This window comes from Nerophis lumbriciformis, linkage group LG02, assembly GCF_033978685.3.
Source record: "Nerophis lumbriciformis linkage group LG02, RoL_Nlum_v2.1, whole genome shotgun sequence".
NCBI classification, from domain to species: Eukaryota; Metazoa; Chordata; class Actinopteri; order Syngnathiformes; family Syngnathidae; genus Nerophis; species Nerophis lumbriciformis.
Genome location: NC_084549.2, coordinates 43310170 through 43336307, shown reverse-complemented (window position 1 = coordinate 43336307; position 26138 = coordinate 43310170). Strand labels below are relative to the sequence as shown.

At 39.2% G+C, this 26138-nt stretch overlaps 1 protein-coding gene across 2 annotated transcripts; it reads left to right on the top strand.

Moving 5' to 3' along the window:
* The first annotated feature begins 529 nt into the window (after positions 1–529).
* On the top strand, positions 530–26067 carry inaa (internexin neuronal intermediate filament protein, alpha a). Of its 2 annotated transcripts, none has more exons than XM_061963324.2 (5): positions 530–844; positions 6828–7058; positions 11640–12167; positions 22351–22475; positions 25460–26067. In XM_061963324.2, exons 1-5 carry the CDS (start codon positions 563–565, stop codon positions 25671–25673), a joined length of 1380 nt encoding a protein of 459 aa, XP_061819308.1. In that variant the 5' UTR covers positions 530–562; the 3' UTR covers positions 25674–26067. The 2 variants fall into 2 exon arrangements, with proteins under 2 accessions (XP_061819308.1, XP_061819317.1); XM_061963333.2 differs by having other exon boundaries at positions 25456–26067.
* The last annotated feature ends 71 nt before the right edge of the window (positions 26068–26138 follow it).

Sequence of the window (26138 nt, the reverse complement as noted above, 5' to 3'; positions counted from 1 at the left end):
GGGGAGCAGTGAGCAGCAGCGGAACGCCCAGGAATCATTTTGGTGATTAAACCCCCAATCCCAACCCTTGATGCTGAGTGCCAAGCAGGGAGGTAATGGCTCCCATTTTTATAGTCTTTGGTATGACTCGGCCGGAGTTTAAACTCACAACCTACCGATCTCAGGGCGGACACTCTAACCACTAGGCCACTGAGTAGGTTTCAAGTAAAACTTGCCAGTTTTGCAAATACTGTACTATTTTCTTGGTAAATGATCGATACCATTTATTTTCAGTATCGCCCACCTTGTGAATGTTTGCGTAGAGGAGAAGTGGACTGTTCCATTGTGGTATTAACACTTACACATGTACCAGCTTGTAGCTAGTTTTTGCATGCGATGTGTGTTTTATAAATTGTCATTATTTAAAACTTCACCTTTCAAAACTTTAGGCTACTCTTATTTGACTGTGGTTTTTTTAAAGAATTGGATGTCTGTGTGTAAAATGGTTTGGTCCACCTGTTGCCTTTAAGCTGCTAAATCTGTTAATCAGCGCCTCACTTTCAGCTGAGACTCGACGGCAAACATGAGCTACAATTCTTCCTCCTACCGGAAGGTGTTTGGAGATTCCAGCAGGTTCTCCGCCTCTTCTTCCCGCATGAGCAGCGCCGTGCCTCGGTCCTCGGCGGGGCTCAGGTCCATGGCGGTGTCCCGGAGCAGTAGCTCCTCGGTGGGTATGTACCGAAGGATGGTCCACCCCCAGACCTCCTTCTCTCTTGGGGCCTCGGACTCCCTTGACCTGAGCCACACCTCAGTAGTCAACAACGAACTGAAACTCATCAGAACCAACGAGAAGGAGCAGCTGCAGGTATGTGACGTCATACAACATATAACTGTATTTTACCCAATAACTAAACAACAAAAAGAAGATCAACATCAATGGAAGTGATGCAGCTGGTAGAGGAGTTGACAACTTCCATTCATACCAAATAATGTGCAGTGGGTACACTGCAAAAACTGAAATCTAAGTAAGATTAAATATCTCAAATAAGGGTGATATTTGCTTGTTTTCTGTCTGATAAAATCATTCTTCTCACTAAGCAGATTTTATGTTAGAGTATTTTACTTGTTTTAAGTCTTTTGGTCCTAAATGATCTCAGTAAGATATTACAGCTTGTTGCTGAGATGTTATGACCTATATTGAGTAAAACATGCTTGAAACTAGAATATCAACTGATGCAAAACTGTGTCATCAACAATCACAAGTATAAAACTATTTTTTAAAGTAATAATTTCTTATTTCAAGCATGAAAAAAAAAAAAAGATTTTTGACACAATTGTGTCTCATAATTAAAACAGATGACAGCCAAATTGACTTTGCTGTTTTATTTTCAATGAAACAATAGAAAATATGCACTCATATAGTAGTACAGTTGGCACAGTACAGTAAACTGACAGTTAATATTTAAACATTTAACATTTCAAACAATTTTGAACAGAAATAGTTCATGCACATTCAGATAAATTCCTCAAAAATGTTTGGCCGAAGGCCGGGCTGTATATATGCGCACTAATTGACTGAAAGAGCACGCACTTGGCGCGATGATGTCATGTTATCGATGGAAAAATGCATTTTTAGACTATATGATTTGCCTGAGCGGCTAGGAAACCCCAAGAGTAACAAGCGGTTGCCTTGTTGCCTTTCCATTAAGAACAATAAATTAGTTTTTACTATAAGTTTGCTGGTTTCAAGAAATGTAATGCTGAGCGCATATCATTATGTCAAGATAATGGCACTAGCATTTACTTAATTTAAGAATATTTTTCAACATATTGAGCAAAAAAGTCTTTTTTTTTTCTACCAAGAAAAGTGCACTTGTTATTAGTGAGAATATTCTTATTTTAAGGTACTTTTGGGTTCATTGAGGTTAGCTAATTTTACTTATTTTGGAAAGTCTTGACAAGCCAAATTTTCTTTTTCTATTGGCAGATAATTTTGCTTGGTTCAAATAAAATACTCCTAATTTTTGTTTTTGTTTTTCTTGTTTTTTAACACTGACTTTTTGCAGTGTATATTTATTGATTTAAACAAACTTATGACACAGTTTGAGAAACACTACACTAAACAAATAATCCCGAAGTATAATAATAACTACAGAAAGGTATTTAATACATATATTATTTTTTGATAATAATGAAAATATAAACTGTTCAACTGTGATGCACCACTGCAATCACATCAATTAACAAATTGAAACGTCCATCCATCCATCCATTTTCTACCGCTTGTCCCTTTCGTGGTCGCGGGGGTGTTGGAGCCTATCACAGCTGCAGCATCTTGATATAAAGCTTGCGAAAGGTTATGACCAACTGCAAATGCTTCATCTTCACAGCCAAGTATATTGTAAGGCTTTGATCCGAAACAAATGCTCAACAAACTACATTAATTCGATTTGTTCTTTTCTTCATTTTTTAGAAGCGCAAAACTTTTTTTAATGCAGATCTACAGGAGGCCAGTTGAGCCTTTAATGAACTGTGATGGACTAATCCCAGTACACTAGAACACATACTAAAAGTGGGCAGTGTGCCACAAAACGGCTCAGCCTTATTAACTTTTATATAACCGAGAGTATCGATTATTTTAAAGTCAAATAAGCTATTGATTTGTTTGTTCGATTAATTTAGTAATCGGATAAAACACACTTTGTAGCTTCAATGCGTAATTTCGGGGGAAAAGTTCAAATAAACAGATTTTTTTTTTTTTTCTAATAAATGCACCTCAGCATTTTAACAGCTGTGCATTAATAAGAAAAAAAAACCTTGTTTTGTGTTCAATTAGGACAAGGAGGCCAATTAAAGCTTCGGGAAGTGTTTAGTTTGTTGATTAGAGCGTAAACCAGTAGCTTACAATATTGAACGTTTTGACGATTGTAAAATTGTCACTGAATTTATTAATTTTTTATTCAACCAATTTTCGGTCAGTATGTGATCGCCTTTGCCAATGCCAATCACAAACACATATCACCTCTGGCTGAGAGTGTATTTCTGGGTTGCGTATGACGTCATAGAATATGTGTGGTGGTCAAGCAGTGTCCATTCTCGATGGGCACTGCGCGCTATTTAGCCTTTCTCGAAGAAAAATGCTCTATGGTTGCGTTGTTTTCGGTTGTACGAACCGTTCAAATCGCGAAAACAATAAACGTTTCTTCAGACTTCCTCGAGAGGTAATCAAGAAGGGCGGAAGAGTGCAAGAGTTTACGAAATGACAACGAGAAAAGTGGTACCCACTCCAGTCCAAGGGAGCAGTAGAAGAATGCATGAGTTTGCGGTCAGTCCCTTTTGTTAAAGGTTTGTTTGATATACTTTTAAGTAATATCTTGATATTATTTGTACATATTTTTGCTACGAGTGTTTCGTAAAGCACCAACTGGGCCACCCTAAATTAAAGAAAGTAAATGTGAGAAAAACCTAAAATAATTAAGCTTTTACCAAAGGCAACAATCATAAATTAATCTTTCAGCACATACACAATGTTGACATCTATTGTTAAATTCTGAAAAAGACGAAGGAAAAGATGCGTACTCGTAAATGACGCATGCAACAAACATTGCTGTAGATGTGAAGTTAAATCATGAAATGCAATCGTACCCAAGCAAAGACAATGCATATTTATCCGGGAGTCTTGATACCAAATTCCTTGACCCAGCCACACACAAAGAAGTTGTTTTCCAAGTTTTCATCTGTTTTGTCGTGTAGAATGGCGTCTGGAGCACACAATAGTTTGACGAATTGACGTGTCTGAAAGCGACCGATGGATAATCCTTGATATCACTCAACAAATCTTTTTTTTTTGATCAAGTATAAGGATCTATAGGAGGGTTGCATAAGACGTCATATTCATTTTTTTTCTTCGATGCCTAATCCACATGATGGTCAAGCAGCTTGAGTGTATAGCAGATTAAAACAAGGGAGTGTAGAGTTTGAGCAGAAAATGCTATATTGCTGTTCTGTTCTTGGGTGTTTCAGTCATTTAAATTGAGCGAAAGAAAATAGCTTTCATAGTCCCGAAAGAAGTCGTTCATAAAAGTAATAAAGTCGGGGGAAAAAACAAAAGTGCGTCAAAGGAAATTGCTCTTAAATATATCACTTTCATCATTGTATGGACTACAATCGGATCATGCTCTTGTCTGCAGCGATCACTTTGTAAAATGTTTGTTTAAACATTTGTTTGAGAAACTTTCTGTGATGCAATCCAGTTTATCCTCTACTATATTAGTAGTGTTGGAGAGCAGAAATAGATGTGATGAAAGGAAGAGAGATCTCATTAGCTTGTGTTCTTTTGTGGTTGCTATGCCTAAATATTACTACCAAGACCTGCTTGTGCAAATAAACTAACGTCATGTTAAGTCCTCAAAATAAATACTGTGATTGTTGGTCCAACCCACAGTATTTTCTTTCTCGATTTCACAACAGAAACTGAAAGCTTAGTAGTAGTAGTAGTAGTAGTAGTTGTTGTTGTGCAGGTTTTTGGACACGGATGACAACATTATAGGGTCTTTGGTGATGTTTGTTAGCATCAAGAAACTATCCTTAATAGTAATAATAAACTAGATGAATAAATCTCTCGTATATAGGCTCAACAGCCTATACTGAATCTTGATGTCGCAAGCAAAGATTCATGCTGAACAACAGGGAAATATATAGCTAAATAATGAGACAAAATATGAACTTCATAAAATAACTGCAGACATGAATTGTAGATTAGACTAATATTTGCAGCAGGAAATAAACTGCAATTTTTTTCCCCGTTTTTCTCATTAGCCTCACATTCACAGCATGGCACTTATGTCAATGTCAATTAACGATACTTAGCAATGCACAAATAGGTCCAACATTGTCTTTCACGAATTAATGTTTAATTTGTGGATCCCTCAGATGATAAATGGTTTAAATCTTTTAAAAATATTTTTCTTGAGTGTAAAAATTCACTGCATCCCATTTAAACCATTTTTTCATGATCACTTTTATATTTGCCTCTAAATCTGCACTGATGCAGGTAAATAATCAGGAGCCTAATGGGGGCTTAGACCATCACCTGAAACCTGGAAGAACCCGGATGTGCCTCTCGGTCACGTGATTGCAACCCACCTATCCCATTGCATAGTTAGATATTTTTCTCGTATCTGCTTTTTGCAGGAAGATCTAGGACCCTTGCGTACTCCGTTTGCGTGCCGCGCAACAGCCATCTTGGCTTCGTTTACAATCGCTGTTTTTCACTTCGGGGAAGAACTCGCGTGTCGGAATACAAGCAATTAATTTTGCGTCCACCGGCTGACAAGCTAGCAACTAATCATGCATCTCCTTAAACAGTGTACAGCCGTTGCTCATATAACCTTTTGAAGCATTCAATGAGCTTTATTTGTCATACCGTTCCCACTGCAGCAAACTTTGGTGCTGGAGTAGATTAAGTTTGGCGTCGGACGGGCGTTGGCAGCCGAAGTGGTTATACACTTGGTTCATTTTCCATTGCCCTCGGAAGCCGTGTCAATGTGTCACAGTGGTTACACCTTCGATATGATAAGAAAGGGAAGTTAGCGCGCAAACTGCGACATATTCTTCATCAACAATGACATAAACAAACATGCATATGTTGTTGCTGCTGGCTATGCAATTAAAATTAATAATTTGGTTATGTCATTTATTCAATAATAATCACCTACATTCCAGCAAATAGACTGCATATCGTAGTATCTTAAGTATCATTGTTAAGTGTCATTAACGCTGGAGACCGAGGCTAAACATGTTACACACCGAGAGTAAGCCTGGAGCAAGCATGCTAATAGCTAAACTAACCAGCTTAAAAAAAAAAAAAAGAAATACAGTAAGTACTTACTAAAGTTTAAAAAATGTTGATGGAACCGCATTGCAGCATAATGTGAGCAGCTATTAACAAGTAGATTCATTAGTGTCGAGAGAGGCTCTTAAATCCATGAATTGATGGTGTTGATACAGGGTGGTATCAGTATATGATCGATACTAGAGGGATTATTTGATTTTCACAAAACCTTTTTTTTTGTTTGCAAACTCAGAATAATTCCTTGGACACACGAGGGCTTTGGGGGCAAAACCCAAAGAATTTAGATAAGAAGTCGATAGTATTAGTTTTTGCTTCTGTTAAGTTATTTTGTACTCTTGACTATGTATTGATCAAACAATTGTATGTAATAAAAGAAAAAAAAGACTTAATTGTGTTGATATTGTTAAACTGTCAATAGCACTCACCATAAATACATTGAAAAATTTACAATACATGTGATCGGTATTGGCTAATCTTGCTCACAGATGATCGGAATCGGCAGCATAAAACCCTGATTGAAACATCCCTAGATTTTTTTAATGCTGTAAATTATAATTTATCACCAAAAATGATTGACAAATACATTGTTGAAATATTTCACTGTGTACAATTTGGGTCGCTGCCTATTTTCAAGAGGTGCTTACGCGCCAGTAAGAATTCAAGTGCAATGTTATCGCAGTTTTCTAATCTTGAATTTCTGACCATTAGTTAAATGTTGGATAGATCACCAAAATAGGAAGCCTTTTAAATATCTCGGAGTGTTGCAAGCATTTCTTTACACATACAGTATTATGGTTTAAGCCAAATAATGCAGGCTGTATGAATGGTTTATAAAGAGTCAAATTGAACTTAAATGTGCAGTTGAGATGGACATCCCCAGTTCAACAACAATAAGAAAGAGATGACAGGACCTACCTGAGGACGGGTTGAAGGTGTGCAGTATAGAAACAGTCATTAGAATTCAGGGTAACCAAGTATCTCTACTGTTACACAGGGTCTGAATGATCGCTTCGCCATGTTCATTGATAAAGTCAGACACTTGGAACAGCAGAATAAAATCCTGGAGGCTGAGCTGGTGACGCTGCGGCAGAGGCAGAGCGAGCCGTCACGCGTGGCTCGCCTCTATCAGCAGGAGATGAGGGACATGCGGTCCCAGTTGGAGGAACTGAACAGGGATAACAGCCACATCCTAATCGAGAGGAACAACATGGAAGAAGAGCTGCAGGTACAAAAAACCCAACCAAGACTGTCAATGACATCAAATGGTATCAGGTTTATTAAAGGCCACACTCAACAAGAAAATATGAAAATAAATATATTTATAATGTTACCTTCTCCACCATCGATTGTTACATAACTGTTTATTTTATTAGATTAGATGGAATCATTTCTGTACAAGTTACAATAGAGTCAAAGACAGCCCTTTGATGAGACACAAACATGCACATGCCAAAGTCCCCTACTGGTTATATGCATTAGCTAGCATGTAGGCTAACGTTAGCTTTTTTGATCACATACATTCCATACAATGGAATATACTGTATGCAAAGTAATGACACAGCCCTATACCTTTTTATCTTCAGACCATTCCTCCTTGTATTCCTAAATCATCTTTTCCCTGCTTTGACACTTAAACACGCCCCACTGTCACCTCAACAAACAAGCAGTCAAGTCTAAACGGCAGTGTTACCAACTTGGCGACTTTCCTGCAATTTTCCGACTACTCTTAGGGTCTTTTTTACCTCAAAAGCGACTACTTTAGCGATTTTTTTTCGGATATTTTAGGGAAATGAAAGCAGTTAATGTCCTCAATGAGGAGTGGGTGGTGCCGTGAGCCACTCCTCACAGGCGCTCAGGTTGACAGTAGCCTCACGCAGCAGTTCCAGCTGCAGTCAGAGCAGAGAGGAGACCCACACCCCTCCGTGTCTGTACTCCAAATGACAAGCTAAAAATATATCACTGCAACAACCCAATCTTTATTCATGTTAATGAGTCAGTCAATAATTCTAGTCTTTTGATCAAATTTGATACTCTTAAGAATGCAGTCCAAAATGTTATTACAATTTTAAGAAAACAAACTAAGAATCAACAGAAGAAAGTTAATTTACAGTTGTAATCATACTTTTCATGTTTTAGCTCACTTTTTATCTCTCTCATGATGTTATGCCTTTCTCCTACAGTCTGTCACAATCAATTATGCAAATAAAGCGATGACATTATAAATAAATGATAAATGGGTTGTACTTGTATAGCGCTTTTCTACCTTCAAGGTACTCAAAGCGCTTTGACACTACTTCCACATTTACCCATTCACACACACATTCACACACTGATGGAGGGAGCTGCCATGCAAGGCGCTAACCAGCACCCATCAGGAGCAAGGGTGAAGTGTCTTGCTCAGGACACAACGGACATGACGAGGTTGGTACTAGGTGGGGATTGAACCAGGGACTCTCGGGTTGCGCACGGCCACTCTTCCACTGCGCCACGCCGTCCCCATTATCTAGCAACTTTTATGACTGCCAATACCTACTTTCCTTACTGAGGATTTGGCAACATTGCTAAACACTCATATTGACTCACTATTTGCCTATTTTTATTTATGGGGTCCTATAATACAAACCCCGTTTCCATATGAGTTGGGAAATTGTGTTAGATGTAAATATAAACGGAATACAATGATTTGCAAATCATTTTCAACCCATATTCAGTTGAATATGCTACAAAGACAACATATTTGATGTTCAAACTGAAACATTTTTTTTTTGCAAATCATTAACTTTAGCATTTGATGCCAGCAACATGTGACAAAGAAGTTGGGAAAGGTGGCAATAAATACTGATAAAGTTGAGGAATGCTCATCAAACACTAATTTGGAACATCCCACAGGTGTGCAGGATAATTGGGAACAAGTGGGTGCCATGATTGGGTATAAAAACAGCTTCCCAAAAAATGCTCAGTCTTTCACAAGAAAGGATGGGGCTAGGTACACCCCTTTGTCCTCAACTGCGTGAGCAAATAGTCAAACAGTTTAAGAACAACGTTTCTCAAAGTGCAATTGCAAGAAATTTAGGGATTTCAACATCTACGCTCCATAATATCATCAAAAGGTTCAGAGAATCTGGAGAAATCCCTCCACGTAAGCGGCATGGCCGGAAACCAACATTGAATGACCGTGACCCCCGATCCCTCAGACGGCACTGTATCAAAAACCGACATCAATCTCTAAAAGAATATCACCACATGGGCTCAGGAACATCATGGACGCCCCTGCTTATTTCAGCAAGACAATGCCAAGCCACATTCAGCACGTGTTACAACAGCGTGGCTTCGTAAAAAAAGAGTGCGGGTACTTTCCTGGCCTGCCTGCAGTTCAGACCTGACTCCCATCGAAAATGTGTGGCGCATTATGAAGCGTATAATACGACAGCAGAGACCCCGGACTGTTGAACGACTGAAGCTCTACATAAAACAAGAATGGGAAAGAATTCCACTTTCAAAGCTTCAACAATTAGTTTCCTAAGTTCCCAATCATTTATTGAGTGTTAAAAGAAAAGGTGATGTAACACATTGGTGAACATGCCCTTTCCCAACTACTTTGGCACGTGTTGCAGCCATGAAATTCTAAGTTAATTATTATTTGCAAAAAATAAAAAATAAAGTTTGAGTTTGAACATCAAATATCTTGTTTTTGTAGTGCATTCAATTGAATATGGGTTGAAAAGGATTTGCAAATCATTGTATTCCGTTTATATTTACATCTAACACAATTTCCCAACTCATATGGAAACGGGGTTTGTACAAAACCAACTATTCTTACCTGTTGATACCTGTTTTTGTGTATTTGGGATCCCCATAAGTCCTGAAAATGTGAAATCAAACTAGCTGTTTGGAATTCGAGACTTTAGTAACGTTTTTTTTGCCTTAGTTACCTCTGGGATATTTCCATTTATGTACAGGTTTACCTGAATAGCTTTGCGCAAGTCTGCCTTTTGTATTCAGTTGTAGTCAATAAGTTCCTTATTTTTGTCGATCCTCTTGTTGCGGGGCAGACTGGCTCGTACATGCAGACGCATGGTAAAATCCTCTGCTGTTGCCATTTCTTAAAAAAAAATTGTAGTGTATAGTTCTAACTTTTATCGGTCGGTAAGCTCTAAAGAACAACATGGCTGTCAGGGTGGAGACGCAGTCGAAGGGGGCTTGGCCTGGAGGAAGGCTTCGGCACATAATTTAAGACAAAAAACGGTGCATCCGGAAGAGATGGTCAGAAAGCGTCTCGAAGATGGTCTGTAAAACATAATCTATGCAAAATGTTGACCAAAAAAACAACATAACATGTTATGTAGACCACAAGAGGTGTTGTAAAGGTAGAAAAAAAATCATATTTTCATTGCGATAACACGTTTGAGACGCTTGGTCTACAATATATTGAATATTGTACAATATTAAGGATAACATTTGTTTGATTATCTAGCTATATTTGTTTTAATTGACTTTATTAGCTTCTAATTAGCCTAAGTCCTGAAGCCCATACCACAGTACACCTCAACTTATGAGCTCAATCAGTTTCACAACCGAGCTCGTAACTCAAAACACTCGTATATCAAATCAGCGCTATTCATCGAAATTAATCTGTGTATCTTTTAAGATGTCTTTTTAAAAGAAATACAATTTTTGGATAGAAAACAGACTAGTAATGTACTACAACTGCAGTAGTTTTATGAAATAGTGTAACAATTATATAAAGCATTTACCTCTTCCAGCAGACTGAAGAGGACTTCAAATTTTTTTTGGTCTGTTCTGATTGGTCTCTTGTCGTCTTATTAGATCCAACATGGTCAATGAGCCAGGCTACAGAAGGAGGGCTGATCAGCAAGGTTGAGATAGCAGCCAGTAATGGTAGTAAAAAGCAGATATTCCGAGTTAGATTATCTTTCACAATCAGAGCCGTGGGTGAGAAGAGTGGCCACTTTTTAGGCAATTTGTTGGGAGGGTTAATATCACACTAGGCTAGGCAGCAGTGGGACTGGATACACCGCCGGTTTGAAGTGCAGCGAAGCTACAGAGCCGCTGGACACCCGGCGCTGCCTCAAGCGTGCGCAGGAAGCCAAGCCTCAGCAGCACCAACAGAGGACGTTGGCGACTTTATGAGGTTGTGGAATAGTTCGAATACAAAGTTATTGCAATCTCTTGTTATAAGCTAATGCCAACAAGTAAGAATGAATGATTTTGGGCAGATCTTCCGGGTTTCACTGTGGCATTCATTACGCCATCTAGTGGCAGGGAGGCTTGTAATTCAAATTGATGCAACTTGAAGCATAAAAAAAAGCTGAAAGACCGCTTGTATCTCAAAATACTCATAAGTTGGTGGTACAACTGTACGGTACCACTTCGAAAAAGGAGAATGGGGGCGGCGCCAATATCCCGCCTGTAGAAGGGGCCATCCGACACGCACATCCTGACCTGATTTATGAATAGCGTAAGTGCTTAGCTTATTTTTTCCCAGAATCCTTTCGGCACCCCTTATTGACCATCGCCCAGGACAATTGTGGCCCATATCTAATACCACCATTGCCCAAACATTTAAGTACAAGATGTAAGTGACTAAGTTGAGAAATTAATAGTGTTTATTTTGTCTGATTTCCTGTAGTTTCTCTACTTTGCCATTCAAAGCTCATGTGGCTTTTTGTGCTACCAACTCTGCATAGCAACAAGCTCAGATGTTGACGTTTTGAGGGTGGGGAAAAAAAGCTTTCTTTCAACTTTTCCCTCTCTCTCCCCTCATGTGTATCTGCCAACATGTTAGAAACTTAATGCAAAGTATGAGGAGGAGTTTAGAGTGCGGGAGGAGACAGAAAAAACCTTGAGGTCCTTCAGGAAAGACGTGGATGACGCCGTGGCTGTTCGTCTGGATCTGGAGCGTCGAGTCGAATCACTGATGGAGGAAATCTCCTTTCTGAACAAAGTCCACGATGAGGAAATCCAGGAGCTCAGCAGCTTAATGGAGGCGCAGCAGGTCTCGGTGGAACTGGAACTCGCCAAACCGGACCTCACATCGGCCCTGAAAGAGATCCGCAACCAGTATGAGTGCATCGCCTCCAAAAACCTGCAGTCAGCAGAGGAGTGGTACAAGTCCAAATTCGCCAGCCTCAGTGAACAGGCCACTCGGAGCAGCGAGGCCATGCGGGCCAGCAGGGAGGAGATGAATGAGTTCAGGAGACAACTGCAGGCCAAGACCCTCGAGATCGAGACCCTGAGGGGAGCCAATGAGTCACTGGAGAGGCAGACCGCAGAGATGGAGGATGCTCATAATGGTGAAGTCACAGCAATGCAGGTATGGAATGATCTATCTTGACATTACTATAAAAGTACTATATTTGATAGAGAATAAACTATCAAATGTGGTCAAATCAGGGCATAGCGTGTTTAAAAAAAAAAAAAAAAAAAAGCCCTACCAAATTATTGTTATGGCAACACTGAGTCAATTTATACCCAAATTATACTTATACACCAAAGTCATTGACACAACACAGAACACATGGACGACACATACAATACAGTAATGAAGTTTAAATACAATGTATTGTTGTCTTGGACACTTGAAGGGGCATTACACTGGGAGGTGGAAGTCTAATAATGAGACCAGTACGCTGCTTAATCACATGTTTAAAGATGCCATCTCTATCCTTCATGATGGTCACGTCATTGGTGTGCAGCCAATGTTGGTCGGTATTTCTCTACTTTCAGGGCATTTTTCAATGTCTTAACTTTTCATACATTTTTTTTGATGCACTGCCATCATAATATGCTGCCTTATGCTTGTGGGACATACTGAAGGTTCAAGTTGAAAAATGAACAAAAGTAATGTCTGTCCCTCCTTGGTGTAGCGACACACATCTATAACTAATTATTTTACTTTTTGTACAATAATAAAGTGCGTAACAACAAAACGTAAGACGAGGATTGCCTAAAATTTTTTATTGATTAAAGCTATTTCTTAAACACACACAGAAAGTTTGAGGAACACCAGTATGGAAAATGTTGCGGTTTCCAAACAGTGAGTTGTTAACAAATGTTTAAGTGTTTACAAATACTTCCACTAAGATTTTAAGCGGTGCTAAAAAAAAAAAAAATTACCTGTCAAGATTTGCATCTGATTCATCAACGATTCATCGTATAGAAAAAAGCCCTGATTTATACGGTGTTGCTTTAATCGTCAAGATTTGCATCTGATTCATCAACGATTCATCGTATAGAAAAAAGCCCTGATTTATACGGTGTTGCTTTAATCGTTTAAGAGTGTATCTAATACAAATTGACAGCCGCTGCAATAGAGCTCACATGAGAGCGGGCGTGTGTTAATGCTTGATCTTTAAAAAAAATGTTTTGAAGTATTAAAGCACGCATGTTAAAAGTGTAATTTCCATGTAGATGTACATTTATTTTGAAAAAAAAAAAAGAATTAATCTAACAAGTGGAAAAATATTGATTTCAACTATTTTGCATAAAATAGCAATTGAGGCTCTAAAGTGTTTGAGCCGAATAATTGAAAAAAAACTAATCAATATATTATTCGATTACTAAAATAATCAATAGCTGTAGCCCTAGTTCTGAGAGTATATAGTTACAGTATTTAAAAATACCCTCTATGGTGAGGTAGTAATGATGTGAATCTTACAACTCACAATTCTATTCAGATTCTTAGTTGACAAATTGATTCTTTATTCAACAAGATTCTCGATTCAGATTCTCACAACATATTTTGTAAGCAAGCTGCCCAAGGGGTTCAGCCGGCAAGAGGCACACCGAGCTCCGTGTCTGACAGCAGCGCGCCTTGACAAGCCGCAATCCACCCCTCCCCCCACACACGCAGAAACATTCTCCCAACATTAGTAAAACATTATTGTGTACAGACAAATAAGTATACACTAAGAGATGTAGTGGTCCAAAATACAGCCAGTTGTTTCCAAGACGTCACACTAGGAAGCACAACCTCGAAGCAGCAATTTCTCTCTCCAAAATTGTGAGCAGATAATAATTACCTTACTCCTCTAAAAACTACAGTATTTGTCTGTACATGAGTCCTTTACTAATACTTAAAGACAACACCATGAATGCAATCAATTTGTCCTCCCAACACACCTGCTTGACACGGGGACCCAGCATGTATTAATTTGCCTTCCTCCCACTGGGGGAGGGTAGAGATTTAATATCAGGCAAATTAAGTTTGAGGTTGGTAGTCGAATCAGACTGCTACGAATCGAATCGATGACTATTTGAAGAGAGCCCTAACCCCAAGTGCTGCGACCGCCATTGTCACTTGCCATGATGCCTTAAAAAATTGACCAGAATCGGCGGAAAGAACATGCCGTGACCGCCCTTGACTTTTTAAACACCATGTTTTTTATATTACTTATTTTTTTCATGTCACAAAGGTATTACTTAAAAAATCATTCATGTGACACAGCATTTTGTTAATATTTATTGTGTATAGTTAATTCCTATACAACATATTTCTGCTCAAACTCATAATGGATCTGTCCTGATACAGCATCTACATTATTTTTTTAAGTTATGCACATGTAAATGTGCATAACTTAAAAAATATATATACATTCTATATATATATACATCATTTTATTAAAATAGACTTTGACTTAGACTTCCTTTTTATTGTCATTCAAATTTGAACTTTACAGCACAGATAAGAACGGAATTTCGTTACATAAGCTCATGATAGTGCAGGATAAAAAAGCAATAAGGTGCATATATACATAAATAAATATAAATATATATGAATAAATAAATAGATTACTGTACAGATAAATATATTGCACTTTTTCACATGCGTCCACGTTTATGGATGTATGTTGTATTGTCTTTTTTTATTCCAGCGAGTTAATCCATTTTGGGGGGAGTTGAGGGTATTATTTAATTATGATGCGTTCAAGAGTTTTACGGCCTGAGGGAAGAAGCTGTTACAGAACCTGGAGGTTCTGCTTCGGAGGCTGCGGAACCTCTTTCTAGAGTCCAGCAGTGAAAACAGTCCTTGGTGGGGGTGGGAGGAGTCTTTGCAGATTTTCTGAGCCCTGGTCAGGCAGCCGCTTTTTGCGATCTCCTGGATAGGAGGAAGAGGAGTCCTGATGATCTTTTCCGCCGTCCTCACCACTCTCTGGAGAGACTTCCAGTCTGAGGCATTGCAGGCTCCAGTCCAGACAGAGATGCTGTTGGTCAGTAGGCTCTCTATAGTGCCTCTGTAGAATGTGGTGACAATGGGGGGAGGGAGCTGTGCTCTTTTCATCCGACGCAAAAAGTGCATGCGCTGCTGAGCTTTTTACAAGAGCTCCGGTGTGTAGGGACCAGGTTATATTGTCAGTTATCTGCACCTGCAGGAACTTTGTGCTGCTTACTATCTCCACTGCTGTGCCGTTGATGAAGAGTGGAGCGTGGCTGGACTGGTGCTTCCTGAAGTCGACGATGATCTCCTTGGTCTTGTTGACATTCAGGACCAGGTTGTTGGTTCTGTACCAGTCAACCAGATGTTTCACCTCCTCCCTGTAGTCCATGTCATTGTTGTCACGGATGAGGCCCACTACTGTCGTGTCATCCGCATACTTCACAATGTGGTTAGTAGTGGACCTGGCGCAGCAGTCATGAGTCATCAAAGTGAACAGCAGCGGACTCAGGACGCAGCCCTGGGGGGAGCCGGTGCTCAGGGAGATGGCACTGGAGGTGTTGTTGCCCACTCTCACAGATTGGGGTCTGTCTGTGAGGAAGTCAAGCAGCCAGTTGCATAGGGGGGTACTGAATCCAAGTGGGGCCAGTTTGCTCACCAAGTGTTGCGGGATGATGGTGTTGAATGCTGAGCTGAAGTCCAGGAACAACATCCGCACGTGTGTGTCCTTTCCTTCCAGATGTTCTAAGCTCAGGTGGAGTGCAGAGGAGATGGCGTCCTCTGTGGAGCGGTTAGGGCGATAAGCAAACTGGTATGGGTCGAATGTGGGGGGAAGTCTGGAGACAATATATTCCTTTACCAGCCTCTCGAAGCACTTCATTATGATAGGGGTGAGTGCAACAGGGCGGTAATCATTGAGGGAGGAGATTGTGGGTTTTTTAGGCACTGGAATGATTGTGGCCGTCTTAAAACATGATGGTACCACAGCCTGGGTCAGCGAGATGTTGAAGATGTCTGTGAGAACCCCAGCCAGCTGGTCTGCACATCCCTTAAGCACCTTGCCCGGAATGTCATCAGGTCCCGGTGCTTTCCGGGGGTTCACTCTCCTCAGGGTTTTCCGGACATCCGCTATATCCAGGTTGAGCGGCTGCTCATCAGGGCGAAGGATGGATTTTCTCGCCGGAATGGTGTTAAGTGCCTCAAACCTTGCAAAGTAGTTGTTAAGGTCATCTAGGAAGCTGATACTGTTATCACATGGACAGGGTGCAGCTTTATAGTCCGTGATGACCTGTATGCCCTGCCACATTCATCTAGTGTTTGTGGGGTTATCAAAGAAGTCCTGCACTTTCTGACTGTAAGCACGCTTTGCAACCTTAATGGCACAGTTCAGGTTAGCTCTGGCTGATTTTAATGCCACCATGTCGCCAGGCTTAAAAGCCTTGTTCCGAGCCTTCAGCATTGCACGTACCTCACTGTTCATCCAGGGTTTCTCGTTGGCCCGTGTGGGGATGACCATCCTCCATGGACTTCTGAATGTATGCGGACACAGACTCTGCATACTCCTCCACACATGTGTGGTGATTTTTGGTGGCGGCTGCTTTGAACATGTCCCAGTCTGTGGTTTCGAAGCAGTCTTGTAATGCTGACATTGCTCCCTCTGGCCAGGTCTTCACCTGCTTCACTGTAGCTTGCTTCCTGATCAGCAGGGGCTTGTATGCAGGAATTAGCATCACAGAATGATGGTCTGAGGAGCCGAGGTGGGGGCGTGGTGCAGCTATATACGCCTGTTTAGTATTACTATAAACCAAGTCCAGCTTGCTTCCACCCCTGGTTGCAAAATTCACATATTGATGGAAATGAATGTAATGTAAAATGTAAAAAGAGAGATAAAGGAATCATGTTATGACAAAAAGCTGACAAGTTGATAATATGAATGAATAAAAAAAACAAATTTGTCTTTAGATATATGGATAACGTTTATCTATAGCCTTTTTATTACACATTACTAATGACATTATGGTATTACGTTCACACCAACACTGCTTTACCTAACAATCAGTCATCATGATTTCTATATTGATAACAAGAATGTTAATTATTACTTTGGCCATAATTGGCAGCCCGAGATCTCATACATGAACACTATTTTTATATATATGGACAAAAAGTGCAGTTCCGTCTTATGGCCATCAGGTGCCATCTTACAAAATTCTTATATACCGGTACTGTATATGCATGCTTTGGAGCCCCTGCCTCGAAAGAAAATGTTTGTCTCGGTGTCCTAAAATGTGAGCCCTCCTTTAAGACAACACTTGCCTTGATTTTAAAAAGTTAAAATTTGAGGCCTGAATTATGGCTGTATACTGCGGTGTATTTATAGAGACCTGAGAACACAATGCAACCTAACCGGAAATTGAGTTAAAATGTATTTGAAAGACATCACTTGAGTAAATACGTGGCGATAGTGGGAACTCTGTCCAGTAATGGGATTAGATGGGGTCAAAGTCCTCAATGATGTCACAGCTTCAGTAAATCTATTAACTAACTGCATCCTGCTGGCTTGTCTCAACTTTTCTGTGTCAAGGACAGGTTGAAGAGAAAGAAAACCCTATGAACTCTATTTTGAATTGTTTGGGATTTTAACATGTTTGTGAAATTAGTCTTGTTTTGCAATAAGTAATACATACACAATCAATGCATTGCTGATTTCTCCTGGCAGTATTATTATAATCCTGTGTATATAGTACCGGTAGCTAAAAGATGCCCATTCAGCAATGAACAAGGGACATGCTAAGGCTCATAACCGCTCTCTTAGGGATGACAAAATTATGCTAATTGTTAGGACGTTTACTAATTCCTCTGCTGATTTACACTCAACGTATTGCGTCCATTTCTGTATTTGAATCCGGTTTTGTAACTTGTAGCTCATTTCATGAAAACGGTCTCAACACTAAGTCCAAGATCTTGTGTTTAACATGACCTTTAACTTCTTTTTCTTCATAGTGTTTGTAGACTTTGTCCCAAACAGTTTCCTAATCGTCTTTCGTTAATGCAGAATAGTTATACAGACTTCAGGTCAACACGGCTGGTCCCAAAAAAAGTGTGGCTTTAGTGTGAAAGTCACTTTGGCTTAGACAGAGAAAGTTCTTAGTGAATTGATCCTACATGTTTACTAGATTAACCGGGACTGTTGCTAAATCAGGCCATCTTCTTTTCCATGGCTTTTTTTAGGGAGGCTCAAATTAAGTACGGTCCCTTGTTTATCGCGGTTAATTGGCTCCGGGGTTCCGTCAAGACGTGCTACCCGTTGGAATTCAAGCACCCCCTGCACCTGCACGAGTGTATAAATCCAAAGAATGCGGTAATGTACGGTAATTAAAATAATATTTTACCGCAGTACAATCGTTATACTAAATAATGTTATTTTTGTCAATTAATATACATGCTTCACACGACAAACTATCAAGCGATCTAATGTACAATTTATCAGGTTATGTATTCATATTGAGATGTCAAAAATCAAGTGCCGCAAGGGCTTGCTGGGAGCGTTTTCGGTTTCCCAGCAAAAATAGTAAATACCTGATATCATACATTTGATCGTTTTGTAGTGTCAAATCTGTATGTTTCAGTTCAGTGTAGTTAATTTTGAACATTCATCCAATACAATTACAATGTAATGCATCACATATTTCCAGTTGTTTCAGTACAGAATGTCCAAAAAGGAGAAGGAAGAAGCAGAGTTTAAATTGCAAAAATATAGATTTAGGCTAACGATTGTACTCGCGTGAAATATTTTATATTACATTTCCGCATTCCTTTGGCTCATATGCATGCACAATGCAGAGGGGATGAATACCAACAGGGAGCCAACAAACCACGGTCAGCAAATGTCTGCGAAATAAGAATCATTAATCATAAATAAAATATTTTCAGAGCAAGAGCATAAACAACCTCAACACATGTTTCAACATGAGAGCATGTACATCAAATAACATCACCTAGTAATCTTTACACTCTTTTAATCTAATAAAGTAATGCTCCCTGAGACTGAACATATCAGTAGTCACGGTACTGAACAGCAGGTTTGTTCACCTGTTGGCCAAAACTACTGTTTAAAAAAATAAAAACAAAATGTATATACAGTGTATGTATGTATATGTATGTATATATATATATATATATATATATATATATATATATATATGTGTGTATGTATATATATCATATGATATATACTGTATAGCTATATATACATACATACATATACCTATATACTAGGGGTGTGGGAAAAAAATCGATTCGAATTCAAATCGCCATTCTCATGTTGTACGATTCAGTATCAATTGTCATTTTTCAAAAATCGATTCTTTTTTTCTTTTAATTTTTTTGTTGTTGTAATTTTTAAATCAATCCAACAAAACAATACACAGCAATACCATAACAATGCAATTCAATTCCAAAACCAAACCCGACCCAGCAGCACTCAAAACAGCATTAAACAGAGCAATTGAGGAGACACAAACACGACACAGAACAATCCAAAAGTAGTGAAACAAAAATTATTATCAACAACAGTATCAATATTAGTAACAATTTCAACATAGCAGTGATTAAAAAATCCCTGATTGACATTAGACATTTATAAAAAAAATAAATAAAAATGAACAATAGTGTCACAGTGGCTTACACTTGCATCGCATCTCATAAGCTTGACAACACACTGTGTCCAATATTTTCACAAAGATAAAAAAAAGTCATATTTTTTGTTAATTTAATAGTTAAAACAAATTTACATGATGGCAATCAGTTGATAAAACATTGTCCTTTACAATTATAAAAGCTTTTTACAAAAATCTACTACTCTGCTTGCATGTCAGCAGACTGGGGTAGATCCTGCTGAAATCCTATGTATTGAATGAATAGAAAATTGTTTTGAATCGGAAAAATATCGTTTTTGAATCGGAAAAATATCGTTTTTGAATCGAGAATCGCGTTGAATCGAAAAAAATCGACTTGTAATCGAATCGTGACCCCAAGAATCGATATTTAATCGAATCGTGGGACACCCAAAGATTTGCAGCCCTACTAAATTATATATATATATATATATATATATATAGATATATATATATATATATATATATACATATATATATATATATATATATATATATATATACATATCTATATATATATATATATATATATATATATATATATATATATACACAGGTAAAAGCCAGTAAATTAGAATATTTTGAAAAACTTGATTTATTTCAGTAATTGCATTCAAAAGGTGTAACTTGTACATTATATTTATTCATTGCACACAGACTGATGCATTCAATTGTTTATTTCATTTAATTTTGATGATTTGAAGTGGCAACAAATGAAAATCCAAAATTCCGTGTGTCACAAAATTAGAATATTACTTAAGGCTAATACAAAAAAGGGATTTTTAGAAATGTTGGCCAACTGAAAAGTATGAAAATGAAAAATATGAGCATGTACAATACTCAATACTTGGTTGGAGCTCCTTTTGCCTCAATTACTGCGTTAATGCGGCGTGGCATGGAGTCGATGAGTTTCTGGCACTGCTCAGGTGTTATGAGAGCCCAGGTTGCTCTGATAGTGGCCTTCAACTCTTCTGCGTTTTTGGGTCTGGCATTCTGCATCTTCCTTTTCACAATACCCCACAGATTTTCTATGGGGCTAAGGTCAGGGGAGTTGGCGGGCCAATTTAGAACAGAATAACCATGGTCCGTAAACCAGGCACGGGTAGATTTTGCGCTGTGTGCAGGCGCCAAGTCCTGTTGGAACTTGAAATCTCCATCTCCATAGAGCAGGTCAGCAGCAGGAAGCATGAAGTGCTCTAAAACTTGCTGGTAGACGGCTGCGTTGACCCTGGATCTCAGGAAACAGAGTGGACCGACACCAGCAGATGACATGGCACCCCAAACCATCACCCAACCATGCAAATTTTGCATTTCCTTTGGAAATCGATGTCCCAGAGTCTGGAGGAAGACAGGAGAGGCACAGGATCCACGTTGCCTGAAGTCTAGTGTAAAGTTTCCACCATCAGTGATGGTTTGGGGTGCCATGTCATCTGCTGGTGTCGGTCCACTCTGTTTCCTGAGATCCAGGGTCAACGCAGCCGTCTACCAGCAAGTTTTAGAGCACTTCATGCTTCCTGCTGCTGACCTGTTCTATGGAGATGGAGATTTCAAGTTCCAACAGGACTTGGCATGGTTGGGTGATGGTTTGGGGTGCCATGTCATCTGCTGGTGTCAGTCCACTCTGTTTCCTGAGATCCAGGGTCAACCAGCATGTCATCTGCTGGTATTGTGAAAAGGAAGATGCAGAATGCCAGACCCAAAAACGCAGAAGAGTTGAAGGCCACTATCAGAGCAACCTGGGCTCTCATAACACCTGAGCAGTGCCAGACACTCATCGACCCCATGCCACGCCGCATTAACGCAGTAATTGAGGCAAAAGGAGCTCCAACCAAGTATTGAGTATTGTACATGCTCATATTTGTCATTTTCATACTTTTCAGTATGAAAACCATCACTGATGTTGGAAACTTTACACTAGACTTCAGGCAACGTGGATCCTGTGCCTCTCCTGTCTTCCTCCAGACTCTGGGACCTCGATTTCCAAAGGAAATGCAAAATTTGCATGGTTGGGTGATGGTTTGGGGTGCCATGTCATCTGCTGGTGTCGGTCCACTCTGTTTCCTGAGATCCAGGGTCAACGCAGCCGTCTACCAGCAAGTTTTAGAGCACTTCATGCTTCCTGCTGCTGACCTGCTCTATGGAGATGGAGATTTCAAGTTCCAACAGGACTCATCGACTCCATGCCACGCCGCATTAACGCAGTAATTGAGGCAAAAGGAGCTCCAACCAAGTATTGAGTATTGTACATGCTCATATTTTTCATTTTCATACTTTTCAGTTGGCCAACATTTCTAAAAATCCCTTTTTTTGTATTAGCCTTCAGTAATATTCTAATTTTGTGACACACGGAATTTTGGATTTTCATTTGTTGCCACTTCAAATCATCAAAATTAAATGAAATAAACATTTGAATGCATCAGTCTGTGTGCAATGAATAAATATAATGTACAAGTTACACCTTTTGAATGCAATTACTGAAATAAATCAAGTTTTTCAAAATATTCTAATTTACTGGCTTTTACCTGTATATATGCGATGTGCATGGCGAGGGACGTCTGTACGACTTAAAGCTTATCGTACAAAAACTGACCCTGTCAATGTACCAGCTGGATCAGTGGTGTTACAATAATTGTCTTTATAATGCTTTGCTTGTCCTCTTCTCCTAGGACACTATTGGTCAACTAGATACAGAGCTGAGGAACCTAAAGGGGGAGATGGCACAGCACCTGAGAGAATATCAAGACCTTCTCAACGTTAAGATGGCTCTGGACATTGAGATAGCTGCTTACAGGTGGGATTAATTATGGTAAATCAAATCTATGAGGCATGTTTGTTTAGCCAAAGCGGCATAATACCAAACACTTTTACAGTAAACCCTTAGATACAATACTGCATACGAACATCTACTCCAAAACAGATGGGTAAGGTAAAAAGTGAAAACAATTAAAAAAAAGATAAAAAAAAGGCTTTTCATACTTTTATTTTTGCTAAAATGAAAACAACAAATCCATTCAGCAAGAAAGAGTGTTTTTCATTGTATGAATTTTTGTTCTGCACATATTTTCAAAACAGAATTACAAAGTTGTTATTGTCAATGATCTGAAATCAGAGACTGTTAGGTTTACTTTATTAAGAGATTTCTAAAAGCTAAAGCCAAATTATTATAGTGACCAAATGTTTTACTGTACTGCAAAGTATAAAAAGGGACTGACTTCCCACCTACACTCAAATACCGAAAACTGAGTATTGAATTGCCTCCCTTCTTTCCGGAGTAAAAAATAAACTATGGTTGACTGTTGTCAAAATGTGCTCACTACCATCACACTCTCCAAGTCCCTACCCCTTATGAGCACCCCTTTTTTAGGAACTTTGCTTATTGTTCACAATCATTATGTAAGACACATTTTTTTTAATGCATTCTAACTCGTTAATATAAGTCTGCTTACAATGGAGTCAATGGGAGGTCCTCTATTCCATCCATAAAGCTCCTTAAATAACAATCCAAAAATCGCTAACAATATTCCATTTATATTTTGTGACCTGAATATTAACCAAGTATTAGTAATATTGTTATTATGAGAGCTAATGCAGACAAGCTATAGCGGCGCATTGTCACAGAGGGCTAACAAGCTTGTGCTATTTCGACATCAGTTGGTAAGCTGCTTTCATGCCCCGGAGCTTGTGAAAGTTTATTTACAAACCCCGTTTCCATATGAGTTGGGAAATTGTGTTAGATGTAAATATAAACGGAATACAATGATTTGCAAATCATTTCAACCCATATTCAGTTGAATATGCTACAAAGACAACATATTTGATGTTCAAACTGATAAACTTTTTTTTTTGCAAATAATCATTAACTTTAGAATTTGATGCCAGCAACACGTGACAAAGAAGTTGGGAAAGGTGGCAATAAATACTGATAAAGTTGAGGAATGCTCATCAAACACTTATTTGGAACATCCCACAGGTGAACAGGCAAATTGGGAACAGGTGGGTGCCATGATTGGGTATAAAAGTAGATTCCATGAAATGCTCAGTCATTCACAAACAAGGATGGGGCGAGGGTCACCACTTTGTCAACAAATGCGTGAGCAAATTGTTGAACAGTTTAAGAAAAACCTTTCTCAACCAGCTATTGCAAGGAATTTAGGGATTTCACCATCTACGGTCCGTAATATCATCAAAGGGTTCAGAGAATCTGGAGAAATCACTGCACGTAAGCAGCTAAGCCCGTGACCTTCGATCCCTCAACCTGTACTGCATCAACAAGCGACATCAGTGTGTAAAGGATATCACCACATGGGCTCAGGAACACTTCAGAAACCCACTGTCAGTAATTACAGTTGGTCGCTACATCTGTAAGTGCAAGTTAAAACACTCCTACGCAAGGCGAAAACCGTTTATCAACAACACCCAGAAACGCCGTCGGCTTCGCTGGGCCTGAGCTCATCTAAGATGGACTGATACAAAGTGGAAAAGTGTTCTGTGGTCTGACGAGTCCACATTTCAAATTGTTTTTGGAAACTGTGGACGTCGTGTCCTCCGGACCAAAGAGGAAAAGAACCATTTGGATTGTTATAGGCGCAAAGTTGAAAAGCCAGCATCTGTGATGGTATGGGGGTGTATTAGTGCCCAAGCCATGGGTAACTTACACATCTGTGAAGGCGCCATTAATGCTGAAAGTTACATACAGGTTTTGGAGCAACATATGTTGCCATCCAAGCAACGTTACCATGGACGCCCCTGCTTATTTCAGCAAGACAATGCCAAGCCACGTGTTACATCAACGTGGCTTCATAGTAAAAGAGTGCGGGTACTAGACTGGCCTGCCTGTAGTTCAGACCTGTCTCCCATTGGAAATGTGTGGCGCATTATGAAGCCTAAAATATCACAACGGAGACCCCGGAATGTTGAACAACTTAAGCTGTACATCAAGCAAGAATGGGAAAGAATTCCACCTGAGAAGCTTAAAAAATGTGTCTCCTCAGTTCCCAAACGTTTACAGAGTGTTGTTAAAAGGAAAGGCCATGTAACACAGTGGTGAACATGCCCTTTCCCAACTACTTTGGCATGTGTTGCAGCCATGAAATTCTAAGTTAATTATTATTTGCAAAAAAAAATTAAAGTTTATGAGTTTGAACATCAAATATCTTGTCTTTGTAGTGCATTCAATTGAATATGGGTTGAAAAGAATTTGCAAATCATCGTATTCCGTTTATTTTTACATCTATCACAATTTCCCAACTCATATGGAAACGGGGTTTGTAGGTCAAATCTTGTATCTCACCTTGATAGTAGTAGAAGAATGAGGACGTAATCCGACAAGTTGGGTCAACTTTGGCATCCGATTTTAGACTCTGCAATAGCGGGAGACACGAAAAGACGCTTGGTTCCACTTCCCTTTTTTCTTTAAGGTTTATGAGTCATTCTTCATTTAAACAGGAATATATCAACATCCTAACAGTTAGCATCCCAGTGACAGCAGACATTGTACAGTAAATGTTTTATTACTATGTTGTCTCTCACAAAGTCTGCAATGAGTAGTAATTGGTGATGTTGTCGAAGGAAAAAGCGAATGTTGAGATGCTTAAAATGAGCAAATTCGGTAAATATTAGGTTATAAATGTGCCTGTCACTACATTACATATTACACCCTGGACAAGTCGCCATCTCATCGCAGGACTAATTTAGACAAGCATTCACACACTATAATTTTAGTCCAAATAGTTTGTTACTGTTGAATATATATTTACATTCATCCTCCAAAGGAAGCTGCTGGAAGGGGAGGAGACTCACTTCAACTCAGGGATGTCCTTCGGAACTTCCACTTACAGTTACCAGGCACCCGCCCCTGCCGGCTCCTCCAGGGGCAGCCAGCGAGAGAAAGAGGGAGCCAAGAAGGAAAGCCTCAAGGAGGAGAAGGATGAAGCAGACATCAACTCCAACAACTGAGGACAAAGACACACTCCGTGAAGGCAACAAATAACAAATAATGTATAAGTAATAGTATCACAATTATGTGACCGTATAAGCAATAGTATCACAATTATGTGACCGTAGAATTACTTAAGATAGGTCTCAAAGAACTTGATATGAGTGATTCGTTGACTTCTTTGGTGCAGACGTCAAACACACTGAAAGTATTTCTAAGACTACATTACAATAAGTGCTAGTATTCAAGTAATGTGTGTCAAAAGTGGAAAAGTTAACAAGCTAAAATCCACCGTTAGCATCAGCTCTAACATTAAATGTGAAACCTTTGTCAGAAGTGGCTGTGAACATATGTACTGTATACACAAATATGTTAACCATATTAATGTCTTCCCCGCTTATGAGGTCCTTTGCGCCAACTGGGGGATGAATAAACAAAGCTGAATAAAGTTGTCTCATCTTTGTGACACATGACATACTCAAAGGGGGAGGATAAGACCACACGATGTAAGATCTCCAC

Excerpts from the sequence above, each read along its gene's own strand:
- inaa (XM_061963324.2), top strand. The coding sequence starts at position 563 with ATGAGCTACAATTCTTCCTCCTACCGGAAGGTGTTTGGAGATTCCAGC. Across the intron at positions 845-6,827 it reads ACGAGAAGGAGCAGCTGCAG|GGTCTGAATGATCGCTTCGC; the intron begins GTATGTGACGTC and ends ACTGTTACACAG. Across the intron at positions 7,059-11,639 it reads ACATGGAAGAAGAGCTGCAG|AAACTTAATGCAAAGTATGA; the intron begins GTACAAAAAACC and ends CCAACATGTTAG.